The sequence below is a fragment of the Xenopus laevis genome, chromosome 6S, assembly GCF_017654675.1.
Source record: "Xenopus laevis strain J_2021 chromosome 6S, Xenopus_laevis_v10.1, whole genome shotgun sequence".
NCBI lineage: Eukaryota > Metazoa > Chordata > Amphibia > Anura > Pipidae > Xenopus > Xenopus laevis.
The window spans coordinates 126,335,597-126,351,821 of NC_054382.1; the positions used below are offsets into that span (position 1 = coordinate 126,335,597).

The 16,225-nt window shown below is 40.2% G+C and overlaps 1 protein-coding gene across 11 annotated transcripts in view; it reads right to left on the reverse strand.

The window, feature by feature from the left end:
* mtss1.1.S (metastasis suppressor 1, gene 1 S homeolog) overlaps positions 1-16,225 on the reverse strand; it is a 98,580-nt gene that overhangs the window by 64,759 nt on the left and 17,596 nt on the right. For all 11 annotated transcript variants that reach the window (XM_018223948.2, XM_018223949.2, XM_041568012.1 and 8 more), the window contains exon 3: positions 10,774-10,847. In XM_018223948.2, the coding sequence (XP_018079437.1) occupies positions 10,774-10,847 (74 nt within the window). The remainder of the gene's footprint in view (positions 1-10,773; positions 10,848-16,225) is intronic.

Here is a 16,225-nt window from a genome sequence, read left to right on the forward strand (position 1 = left end):
TTCCTAACATTCCCAATTTTATAAAAAAAAAGACGCATTTATAAAAATTATTTCCTTTTTCTGTGTAATAATAAAACAGTAGCTTGTACTTGTTCCAAACTAAGATATAATTAATCCTTATTGGCAGCAAAACCAGCCTATTGGGTTTATTTCATGCTTACATGATTTTATAGTAGATTTAGGGGCAGATTTATCAAGGGTCAAATTGAACATTCGATTTCGAATTCTCAATTTTTTAATGGTCAAAACTGTAAATTCACTAAGGAGTTATTCAAATTCGATTCAAGTTTTTTTAAAAATGTAATTTGATTTTAGAGATTTATCATACTTTGGCCCTTTAGGAACTCTAATTCGCCACCTAAAACCTGCCGAATTGCTGTTTAAATCAATGGGAGAAGTCCAGGGATCAATTTTGAGTTGTTTGCAGCCTTCCTGACATTCGATCAAACAACTGAATTTTTAAAATCTGAATCGAATTCGTATCGAGTTTTCAGGTCGATTCCATTCATCCGAGTTGATAAAAATTCATTTTTTTTTTTAAAATAAATTTAGAATTTATGGGAGTTTAGGGTAGTTTTTAAAAACTCACAGGAATTCGAATTTGACCTTTGGTAAATGTGCCTCTTAATGTATGAAGATCCAAACTATGGAAATATCCGCTATCCGGAAAACTCCAGGTCCCATACCTGTACAAGAAATTCACGGACACAAGGCAATTTCAGAAGTTTGCTCCCTTGCATATTTTGTTTTCTGATAAAATACTCGAGGGGGCACCCTGCTGAAATTGCCTTGTTTGCCAGTGAATTTCTTGTATTTACTTTTTGGGAGACATATTATGTAAGACAACTGGTGCAAATTTTTTTTAAAGGGGAAACAACTGGAATTCTTTCATCCCTTTATCCAAGGTTCAGCAGGACAGCTGGAGAGCTGACACTCTATTTCCTGACACCTACCCCCAATCCTACAGCCCATATAACTGTGGCCTTTATGTCTGAAACTCAGTGAATCACAGGTAAGCTGACCCGACCCATCCGGGTTTCATTTTCCTGCAACCTAAAACCTCTGTATTAAGGTTTCATGTTTACGCTGTTGGTCAGAGGAAAGGCAACAACAAAGAGCAGCACTTTGGAGATGGTACGCTGAGACCTTTGAAAAGAAGGTATAATCTTTCAGGAAAAGCCACAGAAGTGCAGCTCCAGCTCTTTGTATCTCAAGTGTGCCGGGGCATTAAGAGTCTTGCTTGCTTTTAGATCCTTTGAGTAAATTGTATACACAATTTGGAACATTCTGGTCCATTGCTTGTTTCTGTTACTGGCAGTGGAAACCCAAAATTCATTATTAACGTCCCAAAACCAGGAATTTGAGGCAACTTGTCAATAGAAAGGGGCCTGCTGTTTTGTTTATTTATAAAGGGTATGAAAAAAAGCCCTAAATGTATGCCAGTGCTAAATAGAATGTTTATTTGTTGCCCTTTACCTGTGCCAAAGCCAAAAAAGCATGTTTGTAAAAGCAGAACAAGCAATTAACGTAGCCTTGTGGATAAGCCAAATGTAATGGGGGTAGAAAGAGATGGGTGCAGCTGTGTTTGCAGACCAGTCATGTTACATCATGGTGAGAATCCTAGGCCTGGAGCTTCAGAATTCACCTGCAGCTTAAACTGCCCATTGAATTAGGGCTTTAGCACACAGGCAGATTCGGGGAGATTTAGTCACCAGGCGACTAATCGCCTCTTCTTCGGGGCAACAATCTCCCCATACTGCCTTCCACCTGCTAAAATGTAAAATCGCCTGCGGCAATGCACTCACAGCGCTTCGATCTCCCAAGTCCCCCGAAGTTTCCTTGTGAGGCAACTTCGGAAATCGAACTCCGCGAGTGCATTGCCGCAGGCGATTTTTTATTTTAGCAGGCGGAAGGCATTTGGGGGAGATTGTTCCCCCAAAGAAGAGGCGATTAGTCACCAGGCGACTAAATCTGCCCGTGTGCTAAAGCCCTTAAAGGGATTCTGTCATCATTTTTATGGTGTAGTTTTTCAGGATGACAGAGTGTTATATGCTGATATTCTGAGGGCACCTATGGGGGCCGGGCTATTGTGATACACTGTACAACAATAAGACTGCAGACTGCTGAAGTGGACACATTTGAAGTTGAGAATGATTGAAGCTTTCAGCAAAGTCAACTCCAAACCATTTAGCAGAGAGACAAGTTATCTCCCAACACAATGCAACAGCTGTGGCCTCTCCATTAGTGAAAGTGCCGGCTGAGCTTATCCGAGTGGCATCCATCATGCACAGCTTTGCAGAGGCTATTCAGAGAAAGAAAACCTCCTGTTTTCCCCAATTTGTAAATACATTTCAATGCAAAGCAGACCCAAAGTCACTGCAAACAGCAGACAACTTTCATGGAACTCTTCCAAGGTCTATGTGTGCATAACTCCCAACTGTCCCATTTTTCACGGGACAATCCCATTGTGACAGCTCAACCCGCAGTCCCTGATTTGTTACTGAAATGTCCCGACTTTCTCTTTGACCTCCTGCACTGAACAGCCAGAAAAAGATACGTTTCTAAAACGTTGATAAGGAAAGAAACAATTGTAACAATTTAAGATAAGCAGGTCTCTTGGGGAAACTGACTTGCAGCTTAAAGGGCGATTCACCTTCATTAGCAAAAACTGTAATAACACATAAGAAACACAGAAATGTGTTCAAACTTTCCATAACCTGCCACATTTTGTGAAATGGACATGGTAATTAGGGGGTGTGGCCATAAAATGTTACCACCACACCGTTTTTGTGCCTCTTTCTATTTTCAGAATGTTGGTATATGTGAGTGTATATAGATAAACAGCTGGAACTAGGGTAACAAATCTGTCATTAGGGAACCCAAAAACGACTAAAAAAAGGAGCAGGATGATGGTAGACATAGTAGGGCAATATGGCAGCAATAGCACTTTATATAAACGCATGTGCAACTCACTAAAACCCAAAAGATCTGTAGCTGAAGTATCAGAAGTCTGCCTGTCTAACATTTATTGTACCCCAAAAACCTATTTTGCTGCAGGTAAGGCTACTAGCAGACAGAAGATAGTGGAGGTGGAGAGGGCAACAATAAGGGGGCCTGAGGGTTATTTTTCTCAGAATACTATTAAAGGGAAAGCTATGCATAGCATATAACAAGCATAGGGAAATAAACCAATGGAAAGATGCAAAAGAAAGCTTTTATAAGGCAGACACAACATTGTACTGAGTGAAATGTTTGCTTGCTACACACTCACAGCTATATACAGAAATACAGTGGGGCTCATTTATCAACACTGGGCAAATTTGCCCATGGGCAGTTACCTATAGCAACCAATCAGTGGTTAGCTTTTTGAAGCCAGCTGCAAGCAGAACAATGAATGCAGCAATTTGATTGGTTGCCATGGGTAACTGTCCATGGGCAGATTTGCCCAGTGTTGATAAATGACTCCCATTATGTTTATCTGATGTGAAATGAAAATGCAGTCAAATAATGTGTATATTTTTTTTAATTAAAAGAAACATCACCATGTTTGTTATCTCCAATGACTGGTTAAAGGCACTTGAAAGCATAGAATGGCTTTTATTTTACTAGGCATCTTGAGGATAAATGAAATAAAAGGAGCAACGTTTGCTGCAGGCAGGGTTGCCACCTTAAAGGAGAAGGAACGACTAAAATGAAGTAAGCTCTATCAGAGAGGTCTATATAAATACACAAGTAATACAGTAATACACCAGTAAACCCTTAAAGTAATGCTGCTCTGAGTCCTCTGTCAAAAGAAACATCACATTTCTTTCCTTCTATTGTGTACTCATGGGCTTCTGTATCAGACTTCCTGTTTTCAGCTTAACCTCCAGGGCTAGGGCTTGAGCATGCTCAGTTTGCTCCTCTCCCTAGTCCCATGTCTGCTGTTATCTGAGCCCAGAGCTATGAGTGAGCAGGGAGAGACTCAGGCAGGAAGTGGTCACACCAAGCTAATATGGCAGCTGCTATCCTAAACAAACAGAGAGAGCTTCTAGAGCTGTTACTCAGGTGTGGTAAAAGCATTCTGCAGAATAAATATAGTGTTATAGCTTGCTCTTTTGTGGCTTATCTATTGGCAATAATCTGCTTTGGTAGATTTCCTTTTTAAAAAAGAAAAAATCAGGGTCAAACGTAATGCAGGATTGAAGTAAATATAAAGGACAGAAAGGGGGCAGGATGATAATGTAAAGGAGTGGCAGACAGGGTTTGGGTCTGGCAGATAGGGGTAAGCTAGAAAGGATGACTTGGGTGGTCACCCTGATTGGCTTACCCCTGCCCTGGTGGGCCACGAAAAAAAAATATTTGAAATTACAAATTTACCAACAAGTCTAGCCCCAGTTAGCTACAGGTCTAGTCAACTATAGCTGCAAACAGAAATTAATAATCAACTGTTTAAAAGCAAAAATCTGATTGGTTACTATAGGTTACTAGACTGAGCAAACGCTGCACCTTTTGTCGCCTTACCCACATTTGTTGGAGACCAGCTGGGACACGAGACACAAGGTACTGTGACATGTAGGGGGTTATTTACTAAACTCCGAATTCCAAAACCAGGAAAAAATCTTGTTTTTTTACTATAAAATCCGAAATTTTTAATGGGAAAAAAAAACACGTTTTTTTTCTGGATTTATTATACCCCAAGGATGGAAAATGTCAGCACTCGAAAATTTTGGCATCTCAGACCTGCCGAGGTTGCATATAAGTCAATGGGAGAAGTCCCAAAGATATTTTGATCTGCGCTGGGTTTCGTGCAATAATCCGAATGATTTCTTGGTTTTTGGGTGGAAAATCCGAAAAATGGGTACGATTCGTTTTTTCCCTGCAAACAACATTTTAGGGAAAGTGTACTAATAAAAATGTTGTTTTCAGAAAGTATTGATACAAATTCAGACTTTGAAAAATGGGCCTCAAAATTAAGAGTTTGTCAGAATGGATGAAAACAGGGTTAATACAGTAGGTGCATCAGGGACCATAATAATAATGATCCTAATAATAAATAAACTCTCCATTGCTTTATAGGCCTGAATGCAACATAATCTGGTTAACTGCCCGCCAGATTTACGAGCGCTAGGCAATTTCAGGTCACAGTCACGCTGACCTATATTCTCCCCCTCAATATCACATGTGACTGTTCTGCCTCTCCATATAAATTGGCTTTTGCTCTACTAATCTCCATCGATGGCTCCGTACAACTCAATGTCAGGCCTGTCATAAAACCTTACCATCATGGAGAAGCCGGAGCTCACTCTCTCACATGCTATAGCCTTACAGCCATTTCTATGGATTGCAACCTTTTTTTGGGGGGGTTGCCATGGTAATTATTTTATCCTGCTAAGTGAAAAACCCCCCTTGGTGAGTTGCAACAAAGCGGCACTAATTTAGGTTTGACGCGAACTCCAAAATGACCTTCAGAACACTGGAAAAACAGGAACACCCTCCTGGAACACATCGAATGGCTTTTAATTTTAATGTCCATGGCGACAAATGAGCAGCCGAAAATAGAAGAAGCAAATTAGAGTCATTAACAAGAGCAGAAGAAAACCGTAGAAAAAGTTCCTAAACACCAGTGTCAATTGGCGTAGCAAAAGTACAGTCATAGGCTTGAATAGAAAAGAACTCTTACCATAAAAAACTTGGCCCCACGTTTCTAACTATATATTTTTTGGTGACATTTAAAGTAGAACTGAACCCTAAAAATAAAATATGGCTAAAATGCCATGTTTTATATAGTGAACTTATTGCACGAGGCTAAAGTTTCAGCTTGTCAATAGCAGCAATGATCCAGGACTTCAAACTTGTCACAGGGGGTCACCATCTTGGAAAGTGTCTGTGACACTCACATGCTCAGTGGGCTCTGATTGGCTGTTGAGAAGCTAAGCTTAGGGCTTGTCACTAATTATCCAGCAGAAAATGAGCTTCCCTGGCTGTAATATAAGCTGATGCTACAGGTTTGCTGATTATTAAATTCTGATGCTAATTGCACTGGTTTCTGTGCTGCCATGTAGTAATTATGTGTATTAATTACTAATCAGCCTTATATTGTGACATTTCTATTCTATGTGTACTGTATATTGTGAGTGGGTCCCTAAGCTCAGTAAGTGACAGCAGCACAGAGCATGTGCAGTGAATCAGCAGAAAAGAAGATGGGGATCTACTGGGGCATCTTTGGAGAAACAGATCTTTACTGCTAAAGCGCTTTGGTTGCCTTGGGCTGGTACAGAAGCACAAAACATTATGAACAACATTTCTAGCTACTTCTTTAGTTAAGCTTTAGTTCTCCTTTAAGAAGAAAATGAGGTTGATCTAGGTAAAGCATGTTCAGCAGAAGATTTATTAATTAAACTCATATTGAACAAGGGGGTATACTGCCCATCTAACTGCAGTATGTTCTTAGCTGTCAGTCAGTCCCTTAACTGTAGTTAATCCCATAACTGCATAATGTTCCCATCTGCTCCTAACTGCAGTATGTTTATACAGACTTTAAGAATTCTAAAGCCTTCACTTGCCCACTGCTCGTCACTGGCATTGCATTCTTACACACACAACTGAAGGAATTCCAGCTGTCCAGCCCACTCGTTATTGCCTAAATTACACCAAGTTCATATACACAAGGAATTCAATCAGTCACAACAGCCCACTACTCCATCACTTGCGGTACAAGCCTGCCTAATCGCTGAGATTTTAAACTGTAGGTTGACATTTTAGAATTCAAATAATCCACAAGTGGCCACAGCTCCTCAAATTAAAGGATATGCCTAAACATACCCAGTACAGGAATTCGACCAATAGAAGTAACCCATACTGATTTCTGGAATTAAAGGTAAAATATTCTTAAAGATCAACATTCAGAAGGGCATATTTAAAGAGAATTATGGGACACAAAATCACAACCCTTAATGTAGTAAGCTTATGTGTCTAGACATTCTCCTTCTTGTGTGGAGTTAAAATCTGGCACAAGGTGCAAAACAAGGTGCACAACCCTGTATTTTAAGCATTGCTTGCACAGGGCATTTCAGCACCTTATGAACTAAATTATGTTCTGAATGGTGAAGCTGGGGCCTTCAAGGGGACACTCTTGCAATGCTGCTACTTTTGTGCTTTAATCCTAGAATGCAAAGATCTGTACCTGAGGTCACAACACATTTGGCAAGATGCAAAAATCGGAACTTTGAGACTTGCTCGATTAGTTAAATAAGGCCTAGAATGTTAAGGCAGAGACACACGTTGCTATTTCGGGAGATTAGTCGCCCAGCAACAAATCGCTTCTTCTTCGGGCGATTAATCCCCCCGAACTGCCTTCCTAAAATGTAAATCACCAGCGGGATGGCACTCGGATCGATTTGGCTTTCCGAAGTCGCCGGAATTTTCCTCGTGAGGCAACTTCAGAAAACGAAGCGTTCCCAGTGCCATCCCGCTGGCGATTTACATTCTAGTTGGCATGAAGGCAGTTCAGGGAGATTAGTCGCCCAAAGAAGAAACTATTTGTCGCTGGGCGACTAATCTCCCGAAATAGCAACGCGTGTCTCTGCCCTTAAAGGGAGCAGAATACTAAATTATACTCTTGTCTTTATATTTGCACCCCTGGCATGTAATTTTATACCTCTATCGGGCTGCTAGGAAATTTTTCTTGCAAACGGAAAGTGGTTTCAATGTCATGTTAGACTGATTTATTGTTTTAAATAGAGATCTCTCTGTTCTGTCTTGTTCTGGTTGTTAAATAATGTGGAACAGTTTACCCTTTCTATTCAACCAGTGCGAGGTCAACAAATGTATTCCAGATAACACGGATACATCGAGAGTCACAAGCAAAGGTGGGAACAGGCAGACAATGCACCATATGAAAAGAGGTGGGGACAATGATACATATGGTGTCAATTACAAGCACTTGAGTACATAACATCTCGCTATAAGCCTAAGATAACCCTACATGTATGTGCAAGCTCTGAAATGTGCCCATATTGACTCATTACCACTGTCTCGGGATGCCCTACTCGTGTTGCTGGTTTAAGCATATCCTTCATTCCATGTGTAACCAGAATGCAGGCCCTGGGAACAGCCGGCAGCCTCTAGGTAACTGCTGAAGCCCAGCATGATGCGACACACCCAGCTATTAATCTTAGAAGACTCGCTATTCCGGTGTAAGTAAAATATTGGTTTCCTGGATGTGCATATTGCAAGACATAGCTGGAATGAAAACCTAGCGTGGCTTAGTTTCCCTTACAATATAACGTTACAGGAGGCAGCAAATAGAACTGGCACAGGATACCACTAAAATGCACCTACAGCATCGACTATGCAACATGAAAACCTGATCCGGTTGAGCTGAAAAACCATGGGGAAATTTTATTTTGTGTTTAATGTAATTCAGTAAACCGCAACTAGACCCAAGGCCTGTATCTATGTGTCATGGGAAGTCGTAGAGCAGCCCTAGGATTTCATTCTATTGAAACATTTGCATCTTAATTTTGTGCCCCTTGTTCTTCAAGACTTCGTTCTGGGTTCCACTGATGTAACCCACCTCCTTTTCTTCTTCTCTTGGCGTAAAGTACATTAAAAATACAGCAGCTCAAGATAAATGGTATATGTGCATCCTTGGTTAGGTAAGCATAATGAAAGTCTACAGGGGGCTTTAATACTGAGTTGGCCTATTTAAAACAGACATGAGTAACCCTTCATATTGTCTTGGCGCATTAAGTGAGCAAAGAAATATAAAGCATAGAGCAATGACTTGGTCAGACATTGCTTAGAATATTCAACTTCATGTTAAATGAGGCCATGAAGAGAGAAGATGACTAAGGGATAAAACAAGGAGGATTAAACAACCTAATGAGAGATGACAATGCTTCAGAGGGTGGATATGGGAGCTGCACACAGAAAATAGGAGGAAAAAAACAAGATCTCAGTCTTCCACACTTTACAGTAACCTTCATCCATCCAGGCATGCTGGGACTTTCAGTAAAACCACATTAGGAGAATGTTATGTTGCTAAGCATAGACAATCAAAGGGTTACTTTACAGTATGTAACATCTAATTTGCAGTGTTGGACTAGCCCACCGGGATACCAGGAAAACTCCCGGTGGTCCCAGGTGTCAGTGGACCCTCTTGCTTCTACCCATTTGGCCTATTTCATGGCCATTTCCTTTTTCTTTATGGGAACAAAGAGGCTTAATAATAGAAGAAGAGTATAGCATTAGTGATGTGCGGGCCGACCCGATACCCAAGGGACTCGCGGGTCAGTCGGGTTCAGGCAGATTTTGCACCCCCATTTGCGGGTGGCGGGCGGGTCCGGGTTGAGCTCTTCTCCCCGCCCACTACCTTACACTGCCGACTTCCGGCTTCCACTTTTGTAGACACACGCCTGCTCGTCTTGCCCGCCTCTTTTGTGACGTCATCGATGGGACTATAAAAAGAACCCGGAAGTCGTGCGCGGGTGGGCGCGGGTGGAGGGAGGTCGTTTTTGGGTCAGGTTTTCCCAACCCGCACATCACTATATAGTATGTAAAGATAAAATATACAGTGATATATAAATGCCAATTATTAGAAAGGCTACAGAGGGCTTATAAACCTGGCTGAACCTATTCTGAATGTTTTATTGCACATTCAATGCAAAAAGGAAGATCATTTGTTTTATTTAACACTTGGTCACATTTCATCAAATCTATCTCTCTCACTCTCATATGCTCCTGTTCTATTATCTTCTCTCAATAGATTAAAAGAGAATTGTGTTGAGAAGCATTCAAGGTTCACTCAATAAATAGTGTATGTTGACCAGAGATTGCTTTCAAAGGATTTTTTGGTGGGCCCCATCAATATCTTAATGAATTCATTTTGGAAGGCAATTACTTTGGACCCATACACAGGGCAACAGGCTGCCCACATGCTCACTTTAGTCTTCACTTTAGTCTACAAGAACAGATATGCAAAGCTACACACCATGATCTGTAGCTCCATCAACTGCTGCTAAACTACAATTTCCATCTTCTCATCACAGAGATATAGACAATTGACCATTAAGAGCTTAAGAGTCACAAGTTTAAAATCTTTAGATGATCCATAAACAAGTTAATCCCATAAAACATGCACTTATTAAATATTACCTGGATACATAACTAGGAAATCAGTACATACACACCTAGCTCATGTCTTTATTGTCTCATGTTGCATATCAGTTTAAACATGTATAAGGACGATGGGATGTTTAAATGAGAAGGAAAGCTACCAAGGCAGTTTATTGCCAATAGATTAGCCATAATAGTGCAAGCTATAACACTATATTTATTCTGCAGAATGCTTTACCATATCTAAGTAAACAGCCTAGAAATTCTCTCTGTTTGTATAGGATAGCAGCTGCCGTATTAACTTTCTGTGACATCACTTCCTCCCTGAGTCTCTCCCTGCTCACTCATAGCTCTGGGCTCAGATTATAGCAGGGAGGGGAGGAGGGAGGGGGAGAGGAGCAAACTGAGCATGCTCAAGCCCAAGCCCTGGAGGTTTAAGCTAAAAACAGGAAGTCTAATACAGAAGGAAAGAAATGTGTTTCTTTTGACAGAGGACTCTGAGCAGCATTACTTTGAGGGTTTACTAGTGTATTTATATAGACCTTTCTGATAAAGCTTACTTAGTTTTAACCTTTCCTTGTCCTTTAACCCCAGATTTGAATGTTCTCATATTTACAGAATGCATGCAACCACTGAAACAGACATTATGTACATTAAGGTTACAAAGAGGCTTACCACGAGTATTGGTGGCCATGTCAGCTACCTTCTGAAATGCATCCAAGAATGCTGCAGCCGCAACCACTGTGGTCCTGTAACAGAACATCAAATATGTTAAAGATCCCTCTTATCCTAGAGGTACAAGATGGAGAACCTTGTAGCAACATATTCTCGATGATAAGACCTAAAGTAAGATAAATCATTCTAGATGCAGCAAATACAAGAGAAATAACCTATTTTCTGAACCAAAATGCAGTTCTGAGTTCCAAAATGTAGAAGCTTGTTACAACAAGTTCTATGTAATGAACATATAGTAGACGTAAAGCCTAACAGCGCTGATTACAGATCCTAGATGCAATCTATTCAATATACAGAACCCAGGCTCACCATAAACAGGAACCCCAAACCAGCATATCCTCACTATGGAACCTAATGTAGATGCAGAACCTACTGTAGGTGCATTAAATCCTATATTACTTACAGCACATAAAGAACCCAAATGCTGCACAGTCTTCTTATGGATTGTTGGTTATCCCAAATGATTTTTCAGTATATCCCAGAGAGTTCTATTTTTTTTATTTTTCAATTTTCCAAACTACAAACAATTACAATAGGAGAAAAACAAGAGAGAGAGTTCTATTTATTAGGAGGTATAATTCAGTTCGATTAAATAGGCCAACGTTTGTTCGATCCCTTTGCAATAAGTATCATAAAAGAGTTCACCTTATGTTTAAAAATCTGAATCAAATGAACTTCGAACATTTAACAGGGATCTCCCAAAAAATCAATCACGATACTCAGCGCTCCATTTGTATAGAGAGAACCCAGCTGCAGCAGAACCAAAATTCATCACATCCTAGATACACAATTCCCTTGCTGTATGTCCTAGATGCAGAACTTTGATGCAGCATATTATACAGTAGCTCAGAATCCAAAAGCCCACTTCTCCTCTTATCTTTATTAGCTTCTCTACCAGCAAACACTTAAATATTACAGCTTGGTCCAGAGGTAGTTCAGATGAGCTTCTGTGTTAGCCCTGTATATGCAAAAAGAAAAACAGGACTATCCGGCACTCAAAGGAATCCACAGACTACAAAAAATACTAGTAAACTGTATTTATTATTTGAAGCTAAAAATGACATCTCCATAGGCCCTATGCATTTCGTACCCTAAGGGCACTTAATCATAGGCTCATGATTAGCCCTGGTGAATCAAAACTAACATCAGGCGTATTATACGAGCCAGCCACAAAAACTAGCAATTCATTGTTGGGAATGGCACATCTATACTACCTCTAATAGACTTCAGCAGACAGCTCTAATACATTAAAGGTGGGCATGAGGTGCAATGGTGAAATGAGGCATGACACTGCATGTTAAGGCCTGATGAAAACCTAGCTGCCTTACTTTGTCAAATTTAACCCCAAATAGCATCTAATGGAAATTTATCTCGTTACAGAACCTCACGCTACTGCTACCAGGAGAATCAAATTTCTCCAATGGTTATGATCAGAACACATATTACACTTATTCAGCTTCCAGTTAAATATAGTATAATAGACTATGCTCTGCAACACTTAAATATTAGAACACAATGGGCAGTAGTTCTTTATTAAAACAACAGTGCATTTCAACAAAATAGTGATAAGCGGGCCGGCCTGATACCCGCGGGACCCTCGGGTTGACCTCGCACCCCCTTTTGTGGATGCCGAGCAGGTCCTGGTAGCGCTCTTCTTCATGCTCTCCCCATACACCACCTTGCACTGCCGGCTTCCTTTTTTATAGACACGCGTCTGATTGCCCCGCCCCTTTTGTGACATCATCAGCATGGCGGTGCTGGGTCTTTAAAGTCGTGCGCTGGTGTGGGTGGAGGGCAGGTTAGGGTCGGGTCACGTTATTCCCGACCCGCACATCACAACAACAGAACACTCAAATCTATATTGCAAACAGAAAATGGCAATGCCTTAGTCACTGGAAATTTCCTGGATTATTTTTCTTTTTCAAAACATTTTTATTATGTTATAATGTTTTAATATGTTGTATACTGGCCAATTCTAAACTACTTTTCAATTGGTCTTCATTATTCATTTTTCATAGTTCTTGTTAGGGATGCATCGAATCCAGGATTCGGCCTTTTTCAGCAGGATTCAGATTCGGCCGAATCCTTCTGCCAGGCCAAACTAAATCCGAATCCTAATTTGCATATGCAAATTAGGCTCAGGGAGGGAAATTGCGTGACTTTTTGTCACAAAACAGGGAAGTAAAAAATGTTTTCCCCTTCACACCCCTAATTTGCTTATGCAAATTAGGATTCGGTATTCGGCTGAATCTTTCGTGAAGGATTCGGGGGTTCGGCCGAATCCAAAATAGTGGATTCGGTGCATCCATAGTTCTTGTATTATTTCCCATCTTCTTCGGACTATTTCCAGTTTTCAAAGGGGGGGTCAGTGACCCCATCTAAAGAACAAAACCTCTGTAATGCTACAGATTTACTGTTATTGCTACTTTTCATTCCTCATCGTTCAATTCAGTCCCTCTCCTATTCATATTCCTGCCTCTTGTTCAAATCATTGCACGGTTGCTAGAGTCATTTGGATCCTAGCAACCAGATTGCTGTAATTGCAAACCGGAGAGCTGCTGGATAAAAAGTTAAATAACTCAAAAACCACAAATAATACAAAATGAAAAACCAATTGCAAATTGTCTCAGAATATCACTCTAAAAGTTAACGCAAAGTTAATTTAACGGCGAACAACCCCTTTAATAACACGGTGTTATTTCGTGGCACATAGAGGTTCAGTTACAGCCCTGTTTCTAGCGCAATACACAGCCACTGATACTTCATTGATAAAAATCCCACAGGTTCAAAGCTCGGTTATGATCCCTGCCCTGGTATTTAAGTATATATAGGCATTTAGCAGCAGCCTGAGCAGAGGGAATTTCTTGTTAATGTCTAAGTTGATTTTTTTTTTATCTGCTCTCTTCCTTAACCCAAATCGGCTTGTGCAACCCAGCACTTATGTTCCCATGGCAACAGATTTTGTCCTCTTTTGTAGAAGAGCTCTCCTTCGCTGTGGAACGAGGGGCCGACGAATTGCTGTGCAGAGAGGGCTGCGTATCCCAGACGTCAGTTCTCCATCTCCGCTCGACCCCCTCCGTGTCCCAGATTCGGGAAGAAGCAATATATTTTTATCACTTTCGCTGGCACGCTGAGAAGGTTGCCAAAGGCCAGCGCTTTGTGGTGCCCAGAGGCAAAAACAGTGCCCACAGGTCACGTCTCACTTATATAATCACAGGGCATTGTTCAGTCAATCATTTTGAACAAAGAAAGACAGGCTAAAAAAAACAAAAAATAAAGCAATGTTTTTTTAAAGGGGAAGTTAACCTTGTGTTAGTTTTCATAGGGAGTAAATAATAGTGTTCGAAGGCATTTTGCAACTGGTGCTGTGTTATTAACCGTTTGCATGCATCTGCCTTGTAGAGAAGGTGGTCAGTATTTTTTAAAGCCACAGGCACAGCAAAGATCGTTCATATTTATTCAAGCCCTACATAAACGATAGGCACACCAGCACTTCCTAAATTTACACGGAAATAAGATTAAACCTGCAGACTGCAGACCTATTCTAAGTTCCCAGGTTCTTCTTTGTTCTGTGGGGATTAGAAATTGGCTTTCAATGTGTGGCCCTGCTCATGCCTGCAGTGGGATTTAGGGCTCTTACTCACGAGCGTTTTTACCTGCGCTCCCCTGCGTTCCGTTTTTCGGCGTTCAGCCGCAGGGGAGCGCAGGAATAGACGCATTTGATTATTTCAAATGGGGCTGTACTCACACAGGCCCATTTGAAAAAATGAAATGCGTCTATTCCTGCGCTCCCCTGCGGCTGAACGCCGAAAAACGGAACGCAGGGGAGCGCAGGTAAAAACGCTCATGAGTAAGAGCCCTAAAGTAGACACTTACAAGTAGCCCATTCCAATTAGAAGAAAGAAGGTTTAGTTTTAGGACATTTTTTTTGCGAGCGATTGTCCAAAAACACTTGTTTTAGTTTAATTTGTACTTTTTATACCTGGATCTTTTAATAACTTTCACACCATTTATGAGTTCAGAGAAATAGAGTATAATTTTGGTTTTCAAAAAGCTTGAATACCAATAAAATGTGCCTCACCAAGTTTGCTCCTCAAAATGCCACCAAAATTTTAAACTAAAAAAACCAAAAAAAAAACACCCTTCCCCCAATATAAGCACACTAATGACTCAAACAGCTCATTTTCGATATAGTGCACTACCCCTTTAAATTCAAGGTATAACCAAGACACAGGTGTTCTCATTCCCAGATATCCAAGGAGCCAATAACAGCAGCCTATTAGAAAGAAGAGACCGGCGCTGCTCTCAAGTGTACATGCCAAGCTCCTAATTACAATTCAGTTCAAATAATATGGTTACTGATTAACTGCACTTGGGCTCTGTGATAGAGTAACCCTTCCACACAAGTGATGGCTAATGCAAAAGAGCAGCTGTTTTACAACATTAAAGTTTCCATGCAATTCCAGGACGAAGCAAACCCCTACTCAAGCAACAGTATTATTTATTATATCAAGGAACATAGAAAATATAATTTAGCCTCTGGAATTGTAATTAGGAGAAGCAGAAGATGCTAAATGAAACGAAAGCCATTATAAAAAAAGTGCAACCACACTTTATGTAGTACAACAGTGGAACACATGTTGTATACACACAGATAGTTTCATGCTATTTACCTGAAAGTATTGAGGTTGACAGTTGAAAAATAAAGACAAAATAAAATTTAAACACATTGCACCCCCTGGATAACCCTGTCCCTCCAGCACAGGGGAATGAATATAGAACTGCTTTCAATTGTTTTTATTGACAGTGTTTTTATTGACATTTTTTGAACAAAAAGAACAAAGAGCAAAATAAGAAAGGAAATAATAAATTGTTAACAAAACATCAAATAGGACAATAATAACAAAATTCATCAAAGAAAAACAAAATAATATAAAATAAAATAGAATAGGATAAGATCTTCCTCTCTATCAACAAAACATAACAAAATATTTACCCAAATAAAAACAAAAATTATCACATCCTCAGTCAATCTTGGAACTTCAATGAGCAGAGAAAGAAGAATTTTCATCCGAATTACACATACATTTTTCTATGTAAATTCTATCTTCTATCTTTCTGAATTTTAAAAAGGGGAGACCAAAGTTTCTCATCAATGCAGAGTAAACTTCCAAAACTTGCTTTTCAAGCCAGAAATTTTGCAAATGAACACTGTGATGCCACTGGGAGCAACAACAAGTAGATAGCAACGTGTTTCTCACAAGCCACTGGTTGGGGATCACTGTACTAGAGTCTCACACAAGTCGCTTACCGAAATCAATACAGCACAATTTGTGCATTCAAAATTAAGAAAAATTAAGTAAAAGACAAAAAGACAAATGCAATTATTACC